The sequence below is a fragment of the Balaenoptera acutorostrata genome, chromosome 13 (assembly GCF_949987535.1).
Source record: "Balaenoptera acutorostrata chromosome 13, mBalAcu1.1, whole genome shotgun sequence".
NCBI lineage: Eukaryota > Metazoa > Chordata > Mammalia > Artiodactyla > Balaenopteridae > Balaenoptera > Balaenoptera acutorostrata.
The window spans coordinates 18,457,952-18,476,121 of record NC_080076.1 but is presented as its reverse complement, the minus strand read 5'-3'; the positions used below and the strand labels follow the sequence as shown (position 1 = coordinate 18,476,121).

Sequence of the window (18,170 nt, the reverse complement as noted above, 5' to 3'; positions counted from 1 at the left end):
ATAAGGTGTGAGCCTTAGTTCAAAGTTCATACTTTTTGTGTGTGGATATCCAGTTGTAGCAGCCCATTTGTTGAAAAGGCTATCTTTCCTCCATTGATTTGCTTTTTGCACCTCTGTCAAATAACATTGGACATATTTGTGTTTGTCTTTTTCTGGTTTTCTATTCTGTTCCCTTAACCTAAAACCAAATAGTTTTAATAACTTTAAATGATAAGTCTTGAAATGGGGCAGAGTGATTTTTCCTACCTTATTTTTTTTTCAAAGATTCTTTTAGCTATTCTAGTTCCTTTGTCTTTCCATATAATTTTAGAAATATTTGGCTATATGTACAAAAAATCGTGCTGGGATTTTGATAGGAATTACATTAAACCTGTACACAGAAAATTGACATCATTACAATGTAGAATCTTTCAACCTATGAACATGGTATGTCTCTCCATTTCATTTATTTAGATCTTTGATGTTTCATCAGTGTTTTGTAGGTTTCATCTATTTTTTTTTGTATTTACATCTAAGTATTTCAGTCTTTTTTGAACCAGTGTTACTAGTATTTTTCTTTTAAGTTTAGGTGTCCACGTATTCATTGTTAGCATATAGGAATATAATTAAAAAATTTTTTCTTGTATTTTGCAGCCTTGCTGTACTCACTTATTATTTCGCTTATTTTTTGTAGACTCCTTTAGATTTTCCACATAGACAGTTATTTTTTCATTGAGTAGGATTACCTCATCCATTCCAAACTGTATGTGTTTTCTTTTCTTGCTTTATTGCACTGGCTAGAAATTTCCAATGCTCTGGGTTTTTTTGTTTGTTTTTTTTTTTTACATCTTTATTGGAGTATAATTGCTTTACAATGTTGTGTTAGTTTCTGCTGTATAATGCAGTGCTATATGTATACATATATCCCCATATCCCCTCCCTCTTGCGCCTCCCTGCCACCCTCCCTATCCCACTCCTCTAGGTGGTCACAGAGCACCGAGCTGATCTCCCTGTGCTATGCAGCTGCTTCCCACTAGCTATCTATTTTACATTTGGTAGTGTATATATGTCAGTGCTACTCTCTCACTTTGTCCCAGCTTACTCTCCCCTGCTCCCTGTGTCCTCAAGTCCATTCTCTACATCTGCATCTTTTTTCCTGTCCTGCCCCTAGGTTCATCAGAACGATTTTTTTTTTTTTAGATTCCATATATATGTGTTAGCATATGGTATTTGTTTTTCTCTTTCTGGCTGACTTCACTCTGTATGACAGACTCTAGGTCCATCCACCTCACTACAAATAACTCAATTTTGTTTCTTTTTATGGCTGAGTAATATTTCATTGTATATATGTTAAATAAGAGTGGCATTGTGGACATCTTTGCTTCATTCTTGATCATAGGAGGAAAGCATTCAGCCTTTCACTGTTAAGTATAATGTTAGCTGCAGATTTTTAGTAGGTGCTCTTATTAACTTGAACAAGTTCCTCTCTCTTTTCTATTTGTATTTTTCTGAGAGTTTTTTTTAATCATGAATTGATGTCAAATTTTATCAAGTTATTGACATGCTCATATGATTTTTTTTCTTCTTTAGCCTCTTAATATTTTGGATTACATTGATTGATTTTTTGAATTAATGTAAGGATTGTATTACACTGATTCAAAAATCAATGTAATACTTATATTTTGTTAAGGATTTTTGAGACTATAGTCATGAGAGATATTGATCTGTAGCTTTATTTTTTATTGTTGTTTGTACAGTTGACCCTTGAACAACATGGGTTTGAACTGAGTGGGTTCACCTATATGTGGATTTTTTTCAATAGTAAATACTACAGTACTACATGATCTGTGGTTGGTTGTATCCATGGATACAGAGGGCCAGCTATAAGTTACACCCAGATTTTTGACTACACAGAGGTTTGGTGCCCCTAACCCCTGCGTTGTTCAAGGGTCAACTCTATTTTCTTTTTTTCTGCCAAGAGATATAGGATTTTATAACCCTTACGTTGTTTTGGAAAGCATCGATCAAAGAACCAGTTTCAGCATAGATACTTCTTGGTCTTTCAACCTTGGTTACTTTGAGATATACACGTTTGCTTCTTAAGCTGTTCCAAAATACTGAATGCCCTCAGTTGAACAGTTGTCTAGTATAGCCCAAGAACACAATGGAGGACTTCACAGTAATTATATTCAATATCATGTGATTCCATGACTTCTCATGCTTGTGCTCTGATATTCTGTCATGCCTCCTATCCTGCCCTGAGCAACTCAGTCCCTGGAAGGACTTAATGGTAAAAGGATACTGGGGTTGAAATCGGAAGATCTACACATCAATACTGGTTCTTGAGTTTAGTAGCTGTGTTATGCCAAGCAAGTACTTGACCTCTCTGATTAAATGAGATAAATTTAAATGGATTTATAAACTTGTTACACATAAATACTAGCTTTATTTTCATAGAATCCCTTAGTTTTACAGGAAAGCAAAATACTAATAATAAATGATTGTTGCCATCTAAACTGTTCCTTAATATCATTTCCCTGTTTCTCTGATCATTTTCAGAATTATCAAGTGTTAAGCATGGAATGAGACTGAAAGATTTCAGAGATTTATATTTTGGTTTAATAATCTGAAACATCTTTGATTTTTGAGTTTGATCTTTGATTTTGTGCTTAAGCAGTAAGTGTGTAGAAATGTGGCGTTTACCTTCTTTGTGATTATTTTACTGATAGCCATCTTTTATCAAATAATTAACATAATATTATTTTTCTAGTAATTCCCCTTCTTTATTTTAAAATTTTATCTTGAAAACCTAACAACAAAAATGATGCTGTAAAGAGATGGCCTTTGTCATTTTTTGTTATTGGGGTCCATTGATTTAGCACTGTTCATTCTTTTGTTGGAGCAATACTGAATAAAGTGGTTGCACTAAAATGACGTTCTCCTCCCCAAATTTAAATTGTTAGGCCTTGGAACTGCCTACTGGTAGATCTACTTCTGGATCATTCATGGTGGTTAATGACTAAGATTCTTCCTCTTGGTGCCTTTCATAAACCTGAGGCAGCAAGGTTGAATTTCATATAGAAATTCAGTTAATGCATCTTGGAAGAAAAGAAATCCTGGAATATTTGTAGCTTCTGGTTTTAAAAATATTGTGTTGGATTTTATATGTGCAGTTATTGAAGTACTTATTAAGAAGATTTGATTAAAAGGTTCAACTGAAGTAACTTCCAATGGGTGAGATTTTTTATATACCATGATTGAGCAATACCTCTTGGTAACCATCTGTAAAATACTGGACACCCCCTCCTATCCATTGCCAAATTAGAAGCAAATTGACAACAAAATATAGGCATTCTCCTCTTTTTGAAAGTTTGCTTTACAACCCTTCACTTTTATGAAAGATGGTCGTTAGCACCTGTTTTTGCTAATTGAAAGATAGCTAAAGAGGATTTTCGCTTTTATGAAAAAAGACAAAAGGCAATAATAGCACTCAGCGTTTGTTTAGCAGTGAGCTGTTACAGAGTCAGGCACACCAAGAGCAGCTTAGAGTGGCACCACCAAGCTCCTTCCCTGGGAACTGCACTGAGCATCTCAGCATCAAGCTGCCATTGGTTTGAATTGTGTCTGTGAGCATCTGTGCTTTGTCTTGAATTCTGTGCATTTGTTAGGAAGATGTGTCCTAAGGTGATTGCTTCTTTGCTTTATGTCATTCTGGCTTACAAAAGGTTTCACAGCAGTGCTCTACTTTCAGATAGCGGGGGGTTGGTGGGGGACCTATGTATCATCAAGGATGGGAAAATAGGTAAGTAAGGAAAAGACCTTTGTATGAACTTTCAAATTCTCAGGTGGTTTACAGAATGGAAGTTTTTGGTGCCCTGATCTAGTTCACCTGTCTGCTTTCAGTTAGGTTCTTTCAGTTCCATAATTATCTGACCTCATATCTAATTCCTTCAGAGACAGAGAGATATTATGCTCTTGGGGCAATGCATTTTAGGTCTTTTACACAGAATCAGAACACAAATCCCTCTTTTGTCATCATCCTTCTTCCCAACCCCCAAATTATAAGCAAACTAATATTAAAGAGAAGTAAACTTTTAAAATAGTCCTTCACTTTCTAGGGTTTTTTTCCTCCCTCTTTTTAGCATAATTATGTCTAAATTTGCTAAAGTAACTGTAGCAAAAACTTTGAAAGGAATCAAGTAAAACTGTAATTTGCTTCATCATTTTTCTGTTCCCAGATCTTAGCTAAAAGTCAGTATAGTTTGCATCCGTGTACATATATATATATATAAAGCAGTAGAGCACACATGGATATTTTGTTCATTAATTTCTGTCTCTTCCTAATTTTGGTGAATATATTGTATTTTTTTTTAACATATTGCATTTGCATCCAGTAAGTAAATTAAAACGCTTTAAGAGTTTTGGTCCACCTTTTTTTTCTTTTTGTAAATGTATTTATTTTATTTATTTATTTTTGGCTGCGTTGGGTCTTCGTTGATGCGAGGGGGCTTTCTCTAGTTGCGGTGAGCAGGGGCTACTCTTCACTGCGGTGCACGGGGCTTCTCATTGCTGTGGCTTCTGTTGCGGAGCACAGGCTCCAGGCGCGGACTTCAGCAGTTGTGGCTCGCCGGCTCTAGAGCGCAGGCTCAGTAGTTGTGGCGCACGGGCTTAGTTGCTCCGCGGCATGTGGGATCTTCCTGGACCAGGGCTTGAACCCATGTCCCCTGCATTGGCAGGAGGATTCTCAACCACTGCACCACCAGGGAAGCCCCACCTTTCTTTTAGTTTTTAAAAACTAACCCTTGTGCTTCCCATTTGTTTTAGCTGGGGTCTCAGCAGAAGCCATGCAGACTATTACCACTGCTCCTGACGCCTCGGGGCCAGAAGCCAAAGTCCAAGAGGAAGAGCACGACCTTGTGGATGATGACATTACCACTGGTAAGCATGATATCTTTAACGTCCAGTATTAGAAAATGCTTTTAGGTCGTTTACAGTGGGATTAAATATGTTGATGGAAAGGATGGGAACTTGCACTGATGGAGTGTTTAGTTTTTGATACCCTTTAGTGCCCTTTTTGATACTGAAGTAGAAAGAAGCAGACTGTTTATTTGGTCCAGGTTTGCTCATTGTTGCTGTAACAATGAACCTGCTAGCTGTGAATTTGATTTTCTGGGAACCTTCTAATTCAGAGGCTAGGATCATTACTAAAGCCTTGGAACATGTAGAGGAATACACTTATTGTGTTATGAAAAGTTTTGCAATTGTAGTAGGGTAAACTGAAAATATCGAAGTTGTAATAGCAATTTATGCAACACAGGCTACATGAGGAAACTTACAGATACTCTTTGTACCTATACTATAGAAATGAATGCTGCTGTTTCAAATTACTTACATTGTTTGGGTATTGAACATTCTTATCTGTATTATTTATCACATGATCAGGCATAAGGTAAAATTTATGAAAGCCATACACTGCATATGTTCAGCCTATCTTTTCATAGGCTTAAAGCAGTTTCAATTACTGGATCTCCAAATGCATTCAGCTCAATATCTTTCAATGCACAGAGGATTAAAACAACCTAGTATAAATATTTTTATTGGTATTAAGAATGATAAACTCTTATTTTTGGTGCGGATGGTTAAAATGTAAAATCTGACCATATAAATCTACAACTATTGTGAAGCAAGAAGCATTAACTTAATAGTAATCAGTAATTTGAAAAGAAGCATGCCCAGTAAATATCAGTAAAATTTTTAACAATAATTAAAAGGAGGGGAAAAAGAAACCCAAAGGGAAGTTGTATTCTTTTTTCTCTCCCTTTTTCCTTTTAAAGCTCTGTGTAGCAGGTTCTTTACTGTTATCACCTGACTGCCCTTAAATTTCTTTCACTGGGAAGAAGTTGAGGGAGCCTTATCATCTCCCTTGAAAATTTACAAAGCCTATATTTAAAAACCTATAGACTTGTGCCACTGCTGCAGATAACTGGTTGACTACTTTGAGGAGCATGTGGTTTTCAGCAAAAATGAGATGATGGTGGTCGCTCTTACTTTTTAATGTATCAATTCATTGATTAAAAAAAAATCATCCACCTTAAATGTAAATTATTTTGCAAACTTCCAACTTTGCTGAAAGTCATTCGTACTTCACAATTATGGAACTTGTTTCAGCAGCTACTAGAGGAAATTATTTCATTTGCAGATTTTTAGAAACTATTTCTTTATTCAGTTTTCACTGCTTTTTAAAAAATAATGCTATAGATATGTTTTGTTATTCCCTCTAAATTTTAAAGGTTTTCTTGTCTATAAAAAGTCGTGGTTTAAATAATAGAAAGAAGTTGCCTTTGCAGTAGTAGAATAGCTCAGTTTGCATTCCAGAATAAAAGCTGAATTTTTGAGCTCTCGAGTAAGTATTAAATCAGTACATTGAAATTTTGAATTATGCTCTGCCGAAGTCACGAGACAGCATTATAGCACATGACTGTGTGCTTACTTTATTGTTAAAAAAATCAAGAAAAAATGAAAAATCTAGTTTGGAGAGTCAGTTAATGCTACATAAGCTATATTTTAAATCTGTAAGAGTTCAATTAAATGTATGTGATGTATGGCTTTTATCAGTTGATTTACTCATTTCATGCCATGAGTACTAGAAGCGAGAATGCTCAATATCCAAAGAATTTAAATAATGAAAAAGGCTTCCTTAACATGTTGTCAGAGCAACTAGCATGCTGCAGCCTGTAGATCGTTCAGGTTACCTTTAGATTGTGTGACTTGATTAAGATGTGGTATAGATTTTTGTGACGGTTTAGAAGAAAACCATATTTCTTTTTATTGACTAGAATCCTATATAAATTGCATTATGAAAAATATGGTAGGTGCATTGAGAGAAACCTGTTTCAAGCAAAATAATCTTATTTTGGGATAACCAGCATTGTAGAGCACAAGAGGTACTACAAAAGGGAAAACTGGCCAATTTAGCCATTCACTTTGAAAAATCTGATTTTTCCCCTGGCTGTTTAAAAGGAATTCCTCTAATAATCTCACCTCAAAACAAATAGGAATTATATCATGACAGATATTTGCTTGTATTTTGAATGAATTCTTATTTGAATGATATAGCTAGGCTAATATATAGTTGTATTAAATTTATTTTTGTAGTAATCTGGGGCTTAATTCTTCAATTAACTGAATTCAACAGCTGACCAAGATAGCAATTAAAATATGAAGTATAATTTAGTGCTTTTGCTATAGGCAGAATTTCATATTTGAAATTTTTCTTTTGAGTAAGAGCAAATGAGGTATGAATATTGTCTTAACGACACTTGGATCTGAGCTTGGGAGTCTTTGTTAGTGTTTGCCGTATAAAAGTAAAGAAGCATGGATAAAGCTGTGTAAGTGTTGGCGATGATCAATTGGAACTAATTAAATTTATCTGAAATGAAGAGTCTTAACTGGAAGAGAACAGCTGGAAAAACTGGGAAGAAAAAAATTGAGTCTTGATTGAGACAATTTAAACCTTCACCCTGTCATTTAAAAAATATGCTGCAGCTTCTTTCTAAATCTCTCTTTTGAAAGCTAGTATCTATTGATCGGCTCTACAAAGTAATGCCAGTATGCCTTGGTCAACACACACCCTCGGTTGTACTTAGTATTCCAGCCTAAGGTTTATCAGATTCTTTCCTTTAACCAAATGTCTTAAAGTACATATCAAAGCCATATTAGCCACTTTCACAGATTAATACTGTTTTATGTAGGAAAAATATTAAAACCTATTCCTAATTTTTAAAAATATTGTATAGTATGCATGGGAAATATATTCCCCCCTCCAAGGGAATTGTTTCAGGTTTTGCAATACTCTGTATATTTAAAATCTATTTTAACAACAATAGTAGTGTTTTCTTGAAAGTAAAAAGAACGGCGTTAAGACTGTTTCTAGATTATTTATCATTTTAGAGTCACAAGAATATTATTCTATACCTGTGCATTTGCTTTTGTATGTGTACTTTTATTTTTGGTATTGCAATTTAAATGTTTATGTAGATATATAGTCAGTATTTGTAAATAACGTTATTTTCATTACAATATGAAGAGGTGATAATTATGTTAATGGAGTAAATCTCACTAAAAACTGATAGACATAGAAAAAATTTTAGATAAATCATAATCTGTTTTTTTAAGGTAGACCTTTTAGGTGAGTTTGTTAATTATCTTTATGCAGTTTTCACGGAGGTACAGGATGGCATTCTGTGTGAGGATGAAGCTGTACATCCCCTAAATGTTACATTTTAAAAATCCTCCCTTAATATCAGGTTGAAAAGAATTTTGGAAGGGTTTCACTCACAAACCTGTATGGAGCCCTTTAAGAAAGTCACTGTATTCTCCTGTGGGTCATACTACAGTGTCCTACCCCTTGTTCAATATGGCAAGGACACAAACTGACCATATAACAGTGATAAAGAGTCAGGAGCCACTGACATTGTCAAAAAGAGACAACTTGGTACTAGATCAGCAACACAGTGGACAGATTCAACTGCTCACAACAAATGAAACGATGATACATGGATTTGGATGGGTGTGTTGACTCTATTTGTTGTATTTTTTGTAGCATTTAAATTTAATTTATAAAAAAAAAGATGAGAAATGCTATGGAAAAAGAAAAAATAGAGAAAGGTAAGATAACTTGAAAGCAGTATCAATTGTTAACTTACTTTGTACCAACCACTTTATTCTTGACACTAATAACGTTTCTTTGAAGTGTGTTCTAGTATTTGTCCAGATACACAGATGAGGAAACAAGCTCAGGGGAGGTCATGTTCATGGGACTGAAAATGAGTCCTGCCTGACTCCAGAGCTGATGTGTGGGCTTGAGCACCACCCCACACTGCCTCATAGTCTCCAACTCGTTGAAGTTTGGCATCTTTTCACTTTCTTTTGAAATGGGAGATGATGTCACCATCCACCTTTATTGCTTACCATAGCGAGCATAAGCCTGATATTTGCCGGCTCTTATTGTCTAGAAGGCAAACTTGTTATTCTAAATTTAGAGCAAGAGATTATCTCCCTTAAGGGGAAAAATCAGTACGTATTTGTTCGTTAAATGTTCTTTTAAAATTTGTTCTTTAAATTATTTAGGACTGCTATGATGTTAAGACCGTAAATACAGTTAGTGTTCATTACTAAACAGTTATTACATACATGTAAAATGAAATTTGTATTGTTCTGTCTAGCTTTTGGAAGTCACCAATATAAAACCGACACCTTAACATAGATTCACACAGCAAAGTCAACATTTCTAGTATATTAAGTTAGAGCTGAAAAGCACGTCTTGTCTGAGACTAAATATTGATTGATTAATTTTACCATTTACTGAGGCTCTGTTCATAAAATGTTTATACATTTGTTTTGACTGAAAGATAGAAAATTCATCCCGTTAAAGTAAAGATAAGCTCTAAGGAACAAAATTTAGGGCATTATATATTCAGAAATCAGAAGCACTTTCTTAGCAGAGAGACAGAGGCCTTATAATTCATAAACTAGAATAAGACTTTCTGCATTGCACCATTTCCCTTTCTCATTCTTTAATTTATAACTGACAGTCTAAAAACAGTACAGATCTATGTGAATTTTAAATCATTTGTTTTAAACTGTTACCACTACTCTTGTGATTGACTTCAGAATGTTAGCTACTACAAAATATGAGTTTACTGTTATTAAGATTTTGGGTAATTATAAATGACTAGTACCGTGGTTTACTTACCATGCAGTTTTCTTTTTTAAGAAAAATAAGTGTGAATTTCATAGTTTTCTGAAATATGTCTTCCAGTAATTTACCTTTGTATACATTTTTTTTAATCTGGGAGAAGAAAATGTAAATTAAAATATTTTTTGCTGTTTAGTGTTTAATACTCAGTTTTAGTTATACGTTGATAGGATGTTAAGTAGACTATTTCTAAATATGGTATTTGAGAGTTGACAGGAATATTAAAATACAGCCCAAAGTATGGCTTTTTGTCATTCATTTTCTCTTTTCATATTTTCCACTCTGAGTAATTGACTTTCCCTTTTCTTTGGTTTTAAGTACCACATCCATGTTAAAGACTATCAAATCTGTATCTCCAGCCTAGGCTTGTGTTCTGAGTGTCAGATTAATATGTCCTCCTGCCCAAATGTCCCATAGATACCTAAATACCAAGTCCAAAGTGAGCTCATATTTATTTCTAAAACTCATCTCCTTTTATATTTATATCTCATAAAAGGCATCACTGAGGGTACCATTAACTGCCTAACACCCCGAACCAGAAACCAAGGAATAATCCTGGCTTTCTTACTTTCCAAGAGTGTCCACTGGTAGTTGGTACCAGTTCTTGTAAACTATACCTCTTAAACACCTCCCAATGATTTTCCCCTTCTCCATTTCCACAGAGAATACCTACGTCCAGACTTTAATTTTTTCTACTTTGGATTATTATTATATTCTCCGGTAAACATCTTCCTGTCTCCGTTCCCTCCCCTTCCAGTTCGTGTCTTTCATTCCTCTGAGAGTTTCAGAAGCCAGTTCATCACCTTTCACCCTCATTAACTGCTGCTTAATGGTTTCCCATTAATTATAGCGCAAAACCCAAACACCTTAGGAGATATCTAGGGCTCTTCAAATACCTGACCCCTGGCTCTAGCTTCAATGGCTGCTGTAGCAATACTGAACTTAGTTTCCCCAGAGTACCCTGCTGTTTCATGACCCTTACTTTGCCTGTGCCCCTCCGTCTGGCTGGTCTGCTCTCAATTCTCTCACATGTGAGGTGAAGTTCTGAGAGTTCTCTTCAAACCCAGCGTGAGTGTCACCATCTTCCCGAAGCCCTCCTGGACCCCCTTATGTAAGATCTCCCAGTTCGTTGTATGCATTTCGGCTGTTGCACTCTGTAACACTGTTAAGTGACCGTTTACTTGTCCTCTGTGAGTCACGTGTGTGCATATGGCTTTTACCTCTGTGTATTTCTAGCACTAAAACAGTGCCCTGGTCCATAGCCTCCTCTCGGTAAATGTTTATTGAATGAATGATTGAATTAGTGAAGCCATATGATCACTCATTTCAAAGAGCATTCCTTATATACTATATATTTATTTATATATATTTACTATTCTTATGTAACATATGTATGTATCTCCCTAACCTCCGCACTTCTCCTTAGTGGGTATTCAATGGCTCATAAAGTGTTTGTAACAGATCAGTGAAGGAATATAGGCTTATTTCTGGATAAGCTATCTCTTGACTTTGTGAAAATGGGATTTGGAGAAGACTTAGGAGCATAAGCAGAGAAACAGACTCTTAGGACTCTCAGAGAGTTCCCTTTTTGTGGCCTGCACTGACCAGACAGTGGCAATGTGCTTATAAACAGTGGTCTGAGTTGTCTCTTGAGGCACACTTTTCCCTCTGGGTGTGTCTCTCCCGTTGCCCTGGGAGCTGTGCCACCTCATTTCTAGGCTCAGCTCTGTCAATGAAAACCAAAATCTCTTGTGTTTTTTCTGGAACTAGAGGTACCAGAGTAGCTGTTATCCAAGAGATCCCTCTGGGGCTTGGGGCGCCACCGCTGGAGAAGTAAGTGGCTTGTATGGGAGTGGGGGAGAGATGGGGACGTGGGGAGATGCTCAGGGGAGGGAGAGAAATAGAGTTTTTCCGGGAGGCCTGACACTTAACCACACGCCACTAAAGAATGAGAGTGTGGAGTCCTGTTGTGTGATGGTGCACGTCGTGTTTTTGTGCCATTCCCCCAGGTGCCTGCAGTCAGTCACGTAGCACTACGAAAACTTGCTTTTTATTGTCCATTGAAAATTGCAAGTTAACATACCCAGATTTATTGTGTTTAAGCTTACGTTTAAAAGCTTGGCCTGGGGTGACTTGCCTACAGAAAAGCACAAAAGGAAAAGAGGCAAGAACAAGGACAAAAACATGGCTAATAAATATCATTAGAATCTTCAGTTTCACTTTAAAACTATTTTTAGACTCTTATAGGTGGAAAATCTGCTTAATATCAATGTATTTTGACCAAGAAAGCCTTGGTCATTTAATTCATTCAAATGAATTAAATATCATAAAGAATCAGAAGTGCTCTAACATACATTACTTCAGATAGCTGTTACATTGGCACCAAATCTTTTATAATGATATTTTCTAATAATAGCACTTTTATTTTTTTAATGTGTGTGTATTGACTGCGTATAATACTTAGGCAAGGGGTTGGTCAGGTAGACAGTAATTGACACCATCTTAGAAACCTGTTCTAAAATAACATGTTTAAAAATCAGGAACTTAATAGCTATCACAACAGCTCATTTGTATTTACTAAGTACCTAATAAGTATCAGGCTAGGCTCTTTTTAATCCTCACAGCTCACTGTAATTGTCCTCATTATTGCTCCTGTTTTACAAGAGAGGAAAATGAGGCACAGGCTAACTTTCCACATAAAGGCCACAGATAGGAAATGGCAGAGTCAGAATTTGAATCCAGGCCATCTGCCTCTAGAGCTTGTGCTCTTAAATGGAAGTAATTATCAAAACCAGATCATTTAAAAAATCATATAAGAACAAAAAGAAACATATATTCATTATGGCATGTCATTTTCTCTTTGTGTGATATAGAAACTTCTATTTTAATTTTTAACATAGTACAAGGAAATATTCAAAATGTGTAGAAAAGACATGCTGTTTTCTTAAAAAATAAACATGGATAATTAGTATAGGAGGATAATTCTACATATTTTCTAGATAAAATTAGGATTATTTTATGTTTGTGTAAAACCACATACATAGTTTACACTAACACATACACAATATTAGAACATAAAAGTTTAAGGTTTGGTTTTTGGATTTAATAGTGTATATACTTTTTGATAGACTTAGACTCAATAGAAACAAAAAAGAAATATTTAGTTGGATAAGAATGTTGTAGCTGTTAAAAAATAAAAGCCCTCCATGGGAGTGAATAACCTTCAGGATGAACTTAAAATTTGGCCTTTTGTGAGCTGTGTAATAATACCTCACGGATAAGAATGAATTTCATTAGATTGTGGCACACTATTATATATCTGTATATTACATGAATTGCCCTTATAATTGATATCAAACCCGTATGACCAAAAGTTGTAATTCACAAAAGTAATGACAGCAATGTCTCATAATTCACAGACTTTATGTCATACCTGTGAATGATTACTTTTACGTGCAAGCCATGTTAAAGGGCAAAAACAGGTTTTAAAACGGATGTGGAATTTTGAAGAGTTCTTCTCCCTGATACTTCCTAGTCACTTTTAGTACACAAAAAGATAAACTGACTACTATGCTTGAATTTTCCCATGATTTCTTGGATTAAAATTAATTGTCATGCATAAAGGCCTTTATTCTTAATTTTAAATTTTAAATCATAAGTGGAAGTTAGTATTTACTATTTGAGGTGAAGACAGTCATAAATCTGAATGTATTTTCTCCACATGATGTAATACACTAGAAAGAGGAGTCTTCCCTCACAGGTAGGATAAAATCAAGTGAGAATATTTACTCTTTTTTGGGGGGGAGGGGGGGATTATGGTATATCCTAAATAAAAATGCGTGAATTAAACGAAGTAAACCTAATTTAAAAGGATTCAGAGAAACTGAATTAGCTACTCTCTCTTTGCCTTTTTTGTATGTACATATTTTTTTCAGTGTCGTTGGTATCCCCTGAAAGAAGTGTGAGAAATATCCAATTTGATTCAACAAAACATTAATATGCACCTTGAATTTTTCTATCGGCACATTCTGGGGAGGATTTAACAGAGCAGGCATCCTAGTTGAGAAGCTGAAGGTGAAATTTTAGAGAGAGGCTGTATATTCACACATAGCTCTACACACACACACACACACACACGTATGACATACATGTACCTAAGACAGACTTTAGGTAGGAGAGTTCAGAGCACTGGGGATTAGGTAAGGGTAGGAATTGCATTTGAGGTAAGCCTGCATTTGTGACAGAGGTGGAGAGACACAGGAAGAAAAACTTTTGAGCTAAAGCTGTTCGTTTAGAACTTGATTTGAAATGAAGGCTCTGTGGAGGGCTGAGAAGAGTGGCCGGGCTAGAGCTAATGGCCGGGCAGTACCGTCCAGGATGGAGGGTTTACTGTCAGGTCAGGTGTGTTCATGTGGAATGTAGCAGATTCTACATCCTGTGCTATGTGTTACTTTAAAGCAGGGCTTATTATTAAAGGGATTTATGATGTTGATGGTGTGTATCGGCTTCATGCCCAATGTGCTTAATTCTACTCCCATGGTTTTTCTTTTCATTCAACAGTTAGTTTTGATCACCTTCTAGGTATTGAGTACTTACTAGTTGTTGAGTGTAGGGTGGAGTTTATGCTTCAGAGGGCAACTGATGACTGGTTGTGTTTACTGTTTGTTGGGAAATTTTTACCTGAAGAACTGTTATTCATGAAGGTATAATAAACTCCTGTTACTGTGAGGCAAAACTTACATTTCATACGTATGTCTAAGAGTGAATCCATAGATTTCATGGAAACAGAAAAGCAAAGTGAAATCAGCTGGATGAAAAGCTGGTCTGCAGTAGTAAATATGTAATTAGAATATTTTTAGAATAAATATGGTTACAGCATAGGCCCTGATAGCTCATTCTCTGTGTTCACATTTCAGCTTCCCTGCTTATTCACTGTGTGGCCTTGTGCAAGTTACTTGACCATGCCAAGCCTCAATTTTCTCACCTGAAATCTGAGGATAGTGAGATTGTTAGAGGATTAAATGAGATGATGCATGTAAGCTTCTTAGTAGAACAATTGGCACATAATAAGTGCTCGAGAAATATTATATGCCCCCTCCCTTCCTTTCCCCCCCATTACCACCATCATCCTTAAGTGATTTGCTTTAATAAATAGAATAAATGGTTTATAACTAACTTATAAATTAGTTCTTCCTGATGACTTGGTGATGTTTTTCTAGGTAGTTTGATCATCACTCCCAGGGATATAAAATTACTAGATAAATTTACACTTTATAGATAGAGAAATAAGCTGCATCCAAACTTCTGTGCATATTTTTAGAAATTCCTAAAAGCTGGTTCATGAAATATAGATGAATTATTATATTTTCTTAAACACTTTTATATGGCTTCTTTTACCACATTTATTGTCTGAGTTGAATCTGACTGAGAAGAGTGAATCATTTATAAAATAGAAATAATGACAGCTTGAAAAGATACTTAAGGTAGCTAAGGGAGAGTTAATTTGCATATTCAAACCCATGTTTGGCCAGTGGTGATCAGTGAGGGTTGGGAGAGAGACAGTGATGCTGAAAAGCTTTCTGAGGAATCTGATGCAGCCATTGAGCTGGGAGTCACTGCTAGACTTAGGAAAGCATATTTAAAAGACGATAAAACTAACACAACATTGTAAATCAACTATACTCCAATAAAAAATTTTTTTAAAAAAAGGCGATAAAACGCAAAGGATAAAAGGAAGTCTTCACATACTGTCATTAATAGTCTTGCCAAGAAAGAAAAAGGAGAAACATTTAATGCAGCTGTCATACTTGCAAAGGATGCTTACGTTTTAGCTGAGGTTTTTAAAAGGTATGTTCTAGATATTTGGCAAGCTCATGTTTTACTTCCCAGGCTGGCTTGATTTCTCCTCCCTAGCCTGTTTCCCTATATTACAGATTTGTACAACTGGGTGCGATTTTGGAGGTAAATTATTGAAAGGTATAGAAAACCAACTTAACAACAGCAACAAAAGATAATTATTAACTGCACAGAAGAAAGAAAGAAGTAGTACTGAAAAAGTTATCATGATTGACCAACCACATGGTTAAGCTGTGAGTAGCATGCACATCTTCATGAAAATGTAAACATTGATGATGATATCATAGTTTTAATAGGAATTATGATATGATAAATTGGGAGGCAGAGGAAGAAGGCAGAAGACAGATTGTGTGTGAATGTGGTGTGTGCATGAGTGAATCTGTGTGCGTGTGACAGTGAATATGGGGGGGGTGTGTGTGAATGAATGAGACACATGTAAGTAATATGTGAAGGAGAACCCAGTTTTCATTGACTGTAATGGGGAATCATAAGCCTAAAGATAAGATAAGCCTGGGCTTCCCTGGTGGCGCAGTGGTTGGGAGTCTGCCTGCCAGTGCAGGGGACACGGGTTCGGGCCCTGGTCTGGGAGGATCCCACATGCCGCGGAGCAACTGGGCCCGTGAGCCACGATTACTGAGCCTGCGCGTCTGGAGCCTGTTCTCCGCAACAAGAGAGGCCGCGATGGTGAGAGGCCCGCGCACCGCGATGAGGAGTGGCCCCGCTTGCCGCAACTAGAGAAAGCCCTCGCACAGAAACGAAGACCCAACACAGCCATAAATAAATAAATAAATAAATAAATAAAACCTTTAAAAAAAAAAAAAAAAAAAAGATAAGCCTAAAACTGAAAAATTAGAAGTAGCAACACGGGGTTTTCTAAAAGAGCCCAAAGTGGTTGTTTTGGCAGAGTGGAAAATGGGGATGGGATTGAAGGGCTGTTGCTTTTTTATACTAACTTGTGGAACTGTTTGACTCTTTAAACAGGTAGAGTTTCATGAAATAAAGACTACATTTGAAAGTAAAAATAAAAAGTTTAAAAACTAGGACAAGGGAGCACATAACCAAAGGTAATAGTGAAAAGTGACATGAAATGATGTCATCAAGTCTAAGCCAGAATGAGCTGGAAACAAGCAGTGTGTGTTTCTGCCCACCCCCCTTTCCATCCTTTTTTCCCAGCTGTGTTCCAAAGAAGGGGAAGACGAGAGAGAGAGAGAGAGAGAGAGAGAGAGAGAGAGATACACTGTGGTGTGAGCTAGTATAAGATGGAAAGAGAGCGGGGAGAGACATTCAGAAAGCTCAATTGATGTAAGGAGAAGAGTCAAGGGAACGTAGATTTTTTTAAGTCAGTTTCTCTTCGTGATCTAATGAACAGCATCCAAGGGTCATGAGAACTGCTGCAGTGATGACAGAATGGTTGGTTGGTTTTGAAAAAGAAAACGTGAAGAATGAAAATAAAAATCTACAAACAAAAGTCTTTATTTTTAAAAATGAGGATAAATTGGATCTAAGAAACTCTAAATTGGTTAGTGTACTGTTCAACTATACCAAAAATTTGCAGTGGAGTTAAAAATATGACTTAGGAGCACTTAGAAGAAGATGTGAGAACCAGTACAAGGTGTCCTGAGCCTTCCCACACACTTGACTTTTCTCACAGTGTTTCAGTTGTGTTGATTTTGTTACTATCCATCACCTAAAATAATTTTGCTGCTTTGGTGTAAGATGTATACTATTCATCGTAAAATGACTTTTATACTCTTCTGTGGGCTTTCACTGCATATAGTGGACAATGGAATGGGCTATTCTCCTTTTCATGGAAAGCTATTTCTCATGATGAATTTGGATTTGTTAGAATTTGGCTTGACATCACTTGTTACTGTCATTACTTACACAAGTATCATTGCTAATGCCTTACTCATTATTCTCTCATGACGAATTTATCAAATGACTTAGGGATTAGGGAAGAGAACTTCTGAAAAATAAGAAACAGTCTATAAAACAAATCTCAGCAGTGCAGCCCAAGATTCAGCAGGATAGCAAATAAACACATCAGTAGTAGCAGTCAATGCTCCCATGCTACCTCTGAATCATCTCTGGATACAGCCCCTTGCACCTGTTATACTTGTGATACTAAGGTATGTGTCTGACTCACTCATATGTATTTATGTGGAAATTGCTGCCCATTGTAGCAAACAAGCAATCTTTTAGAGGACCTGGCTTGATGTCCCAGTGTACTTTTTACTGCTTAATGTGCAGAAAGTGGCATTCACTCTTGGTAGCACCGTGGTGTATCTGGCAGATGTCTGCCCCTGCAGAAGCATGGTCCTCAGTGTAACCAGCCAGGCCTGGGAGAGTCCCTGTGAGGGATTTATGACATACTAGTTGAACATCTTTGCACTTGAAGGAATTAGCCAGGCAGAAAGGGGATAGGGAAGGGCTTTCCAAGCTGGAGTCAAGGTTTGCGAGGCTGAGAGGCAGAAGTGGTGCAGCATTTTGGGGGAAGTGTAAGTGGTTCACTGTGTATGTGTATGGGATGGGGCGGGACCAGGACTGACAAGAGGTGATGCCACAGGGGAGGCCAAAT

The 18,170-nt window shown here is 36.4% G+C and overlaps 1 protein-coding gene across 2 annotated transcripts in view; it reads left to right on the top strand.

Moving 5' to 3' along the window:
- WDR7 (WD repeat domain 7) overlaps window positions 1–18,170 on the top strand; it is a 365,561-nt gene that overhangs the window by 151,683 nt on the left and 195,708 nt on the right. For both annotated transcript variants that reach the window (XM_007191962.2, XM_007191960.2), the window contains one exon: window positions 4,804–4,917. In XM_007191962.2, the coding sequence (XP_007192024.1) occupies window positions 4,804–4,917 (114 nt within the window). The remainder of the gene's footprint in view (window positions 1–4,803; window positions 4,918–18,170) is intronic.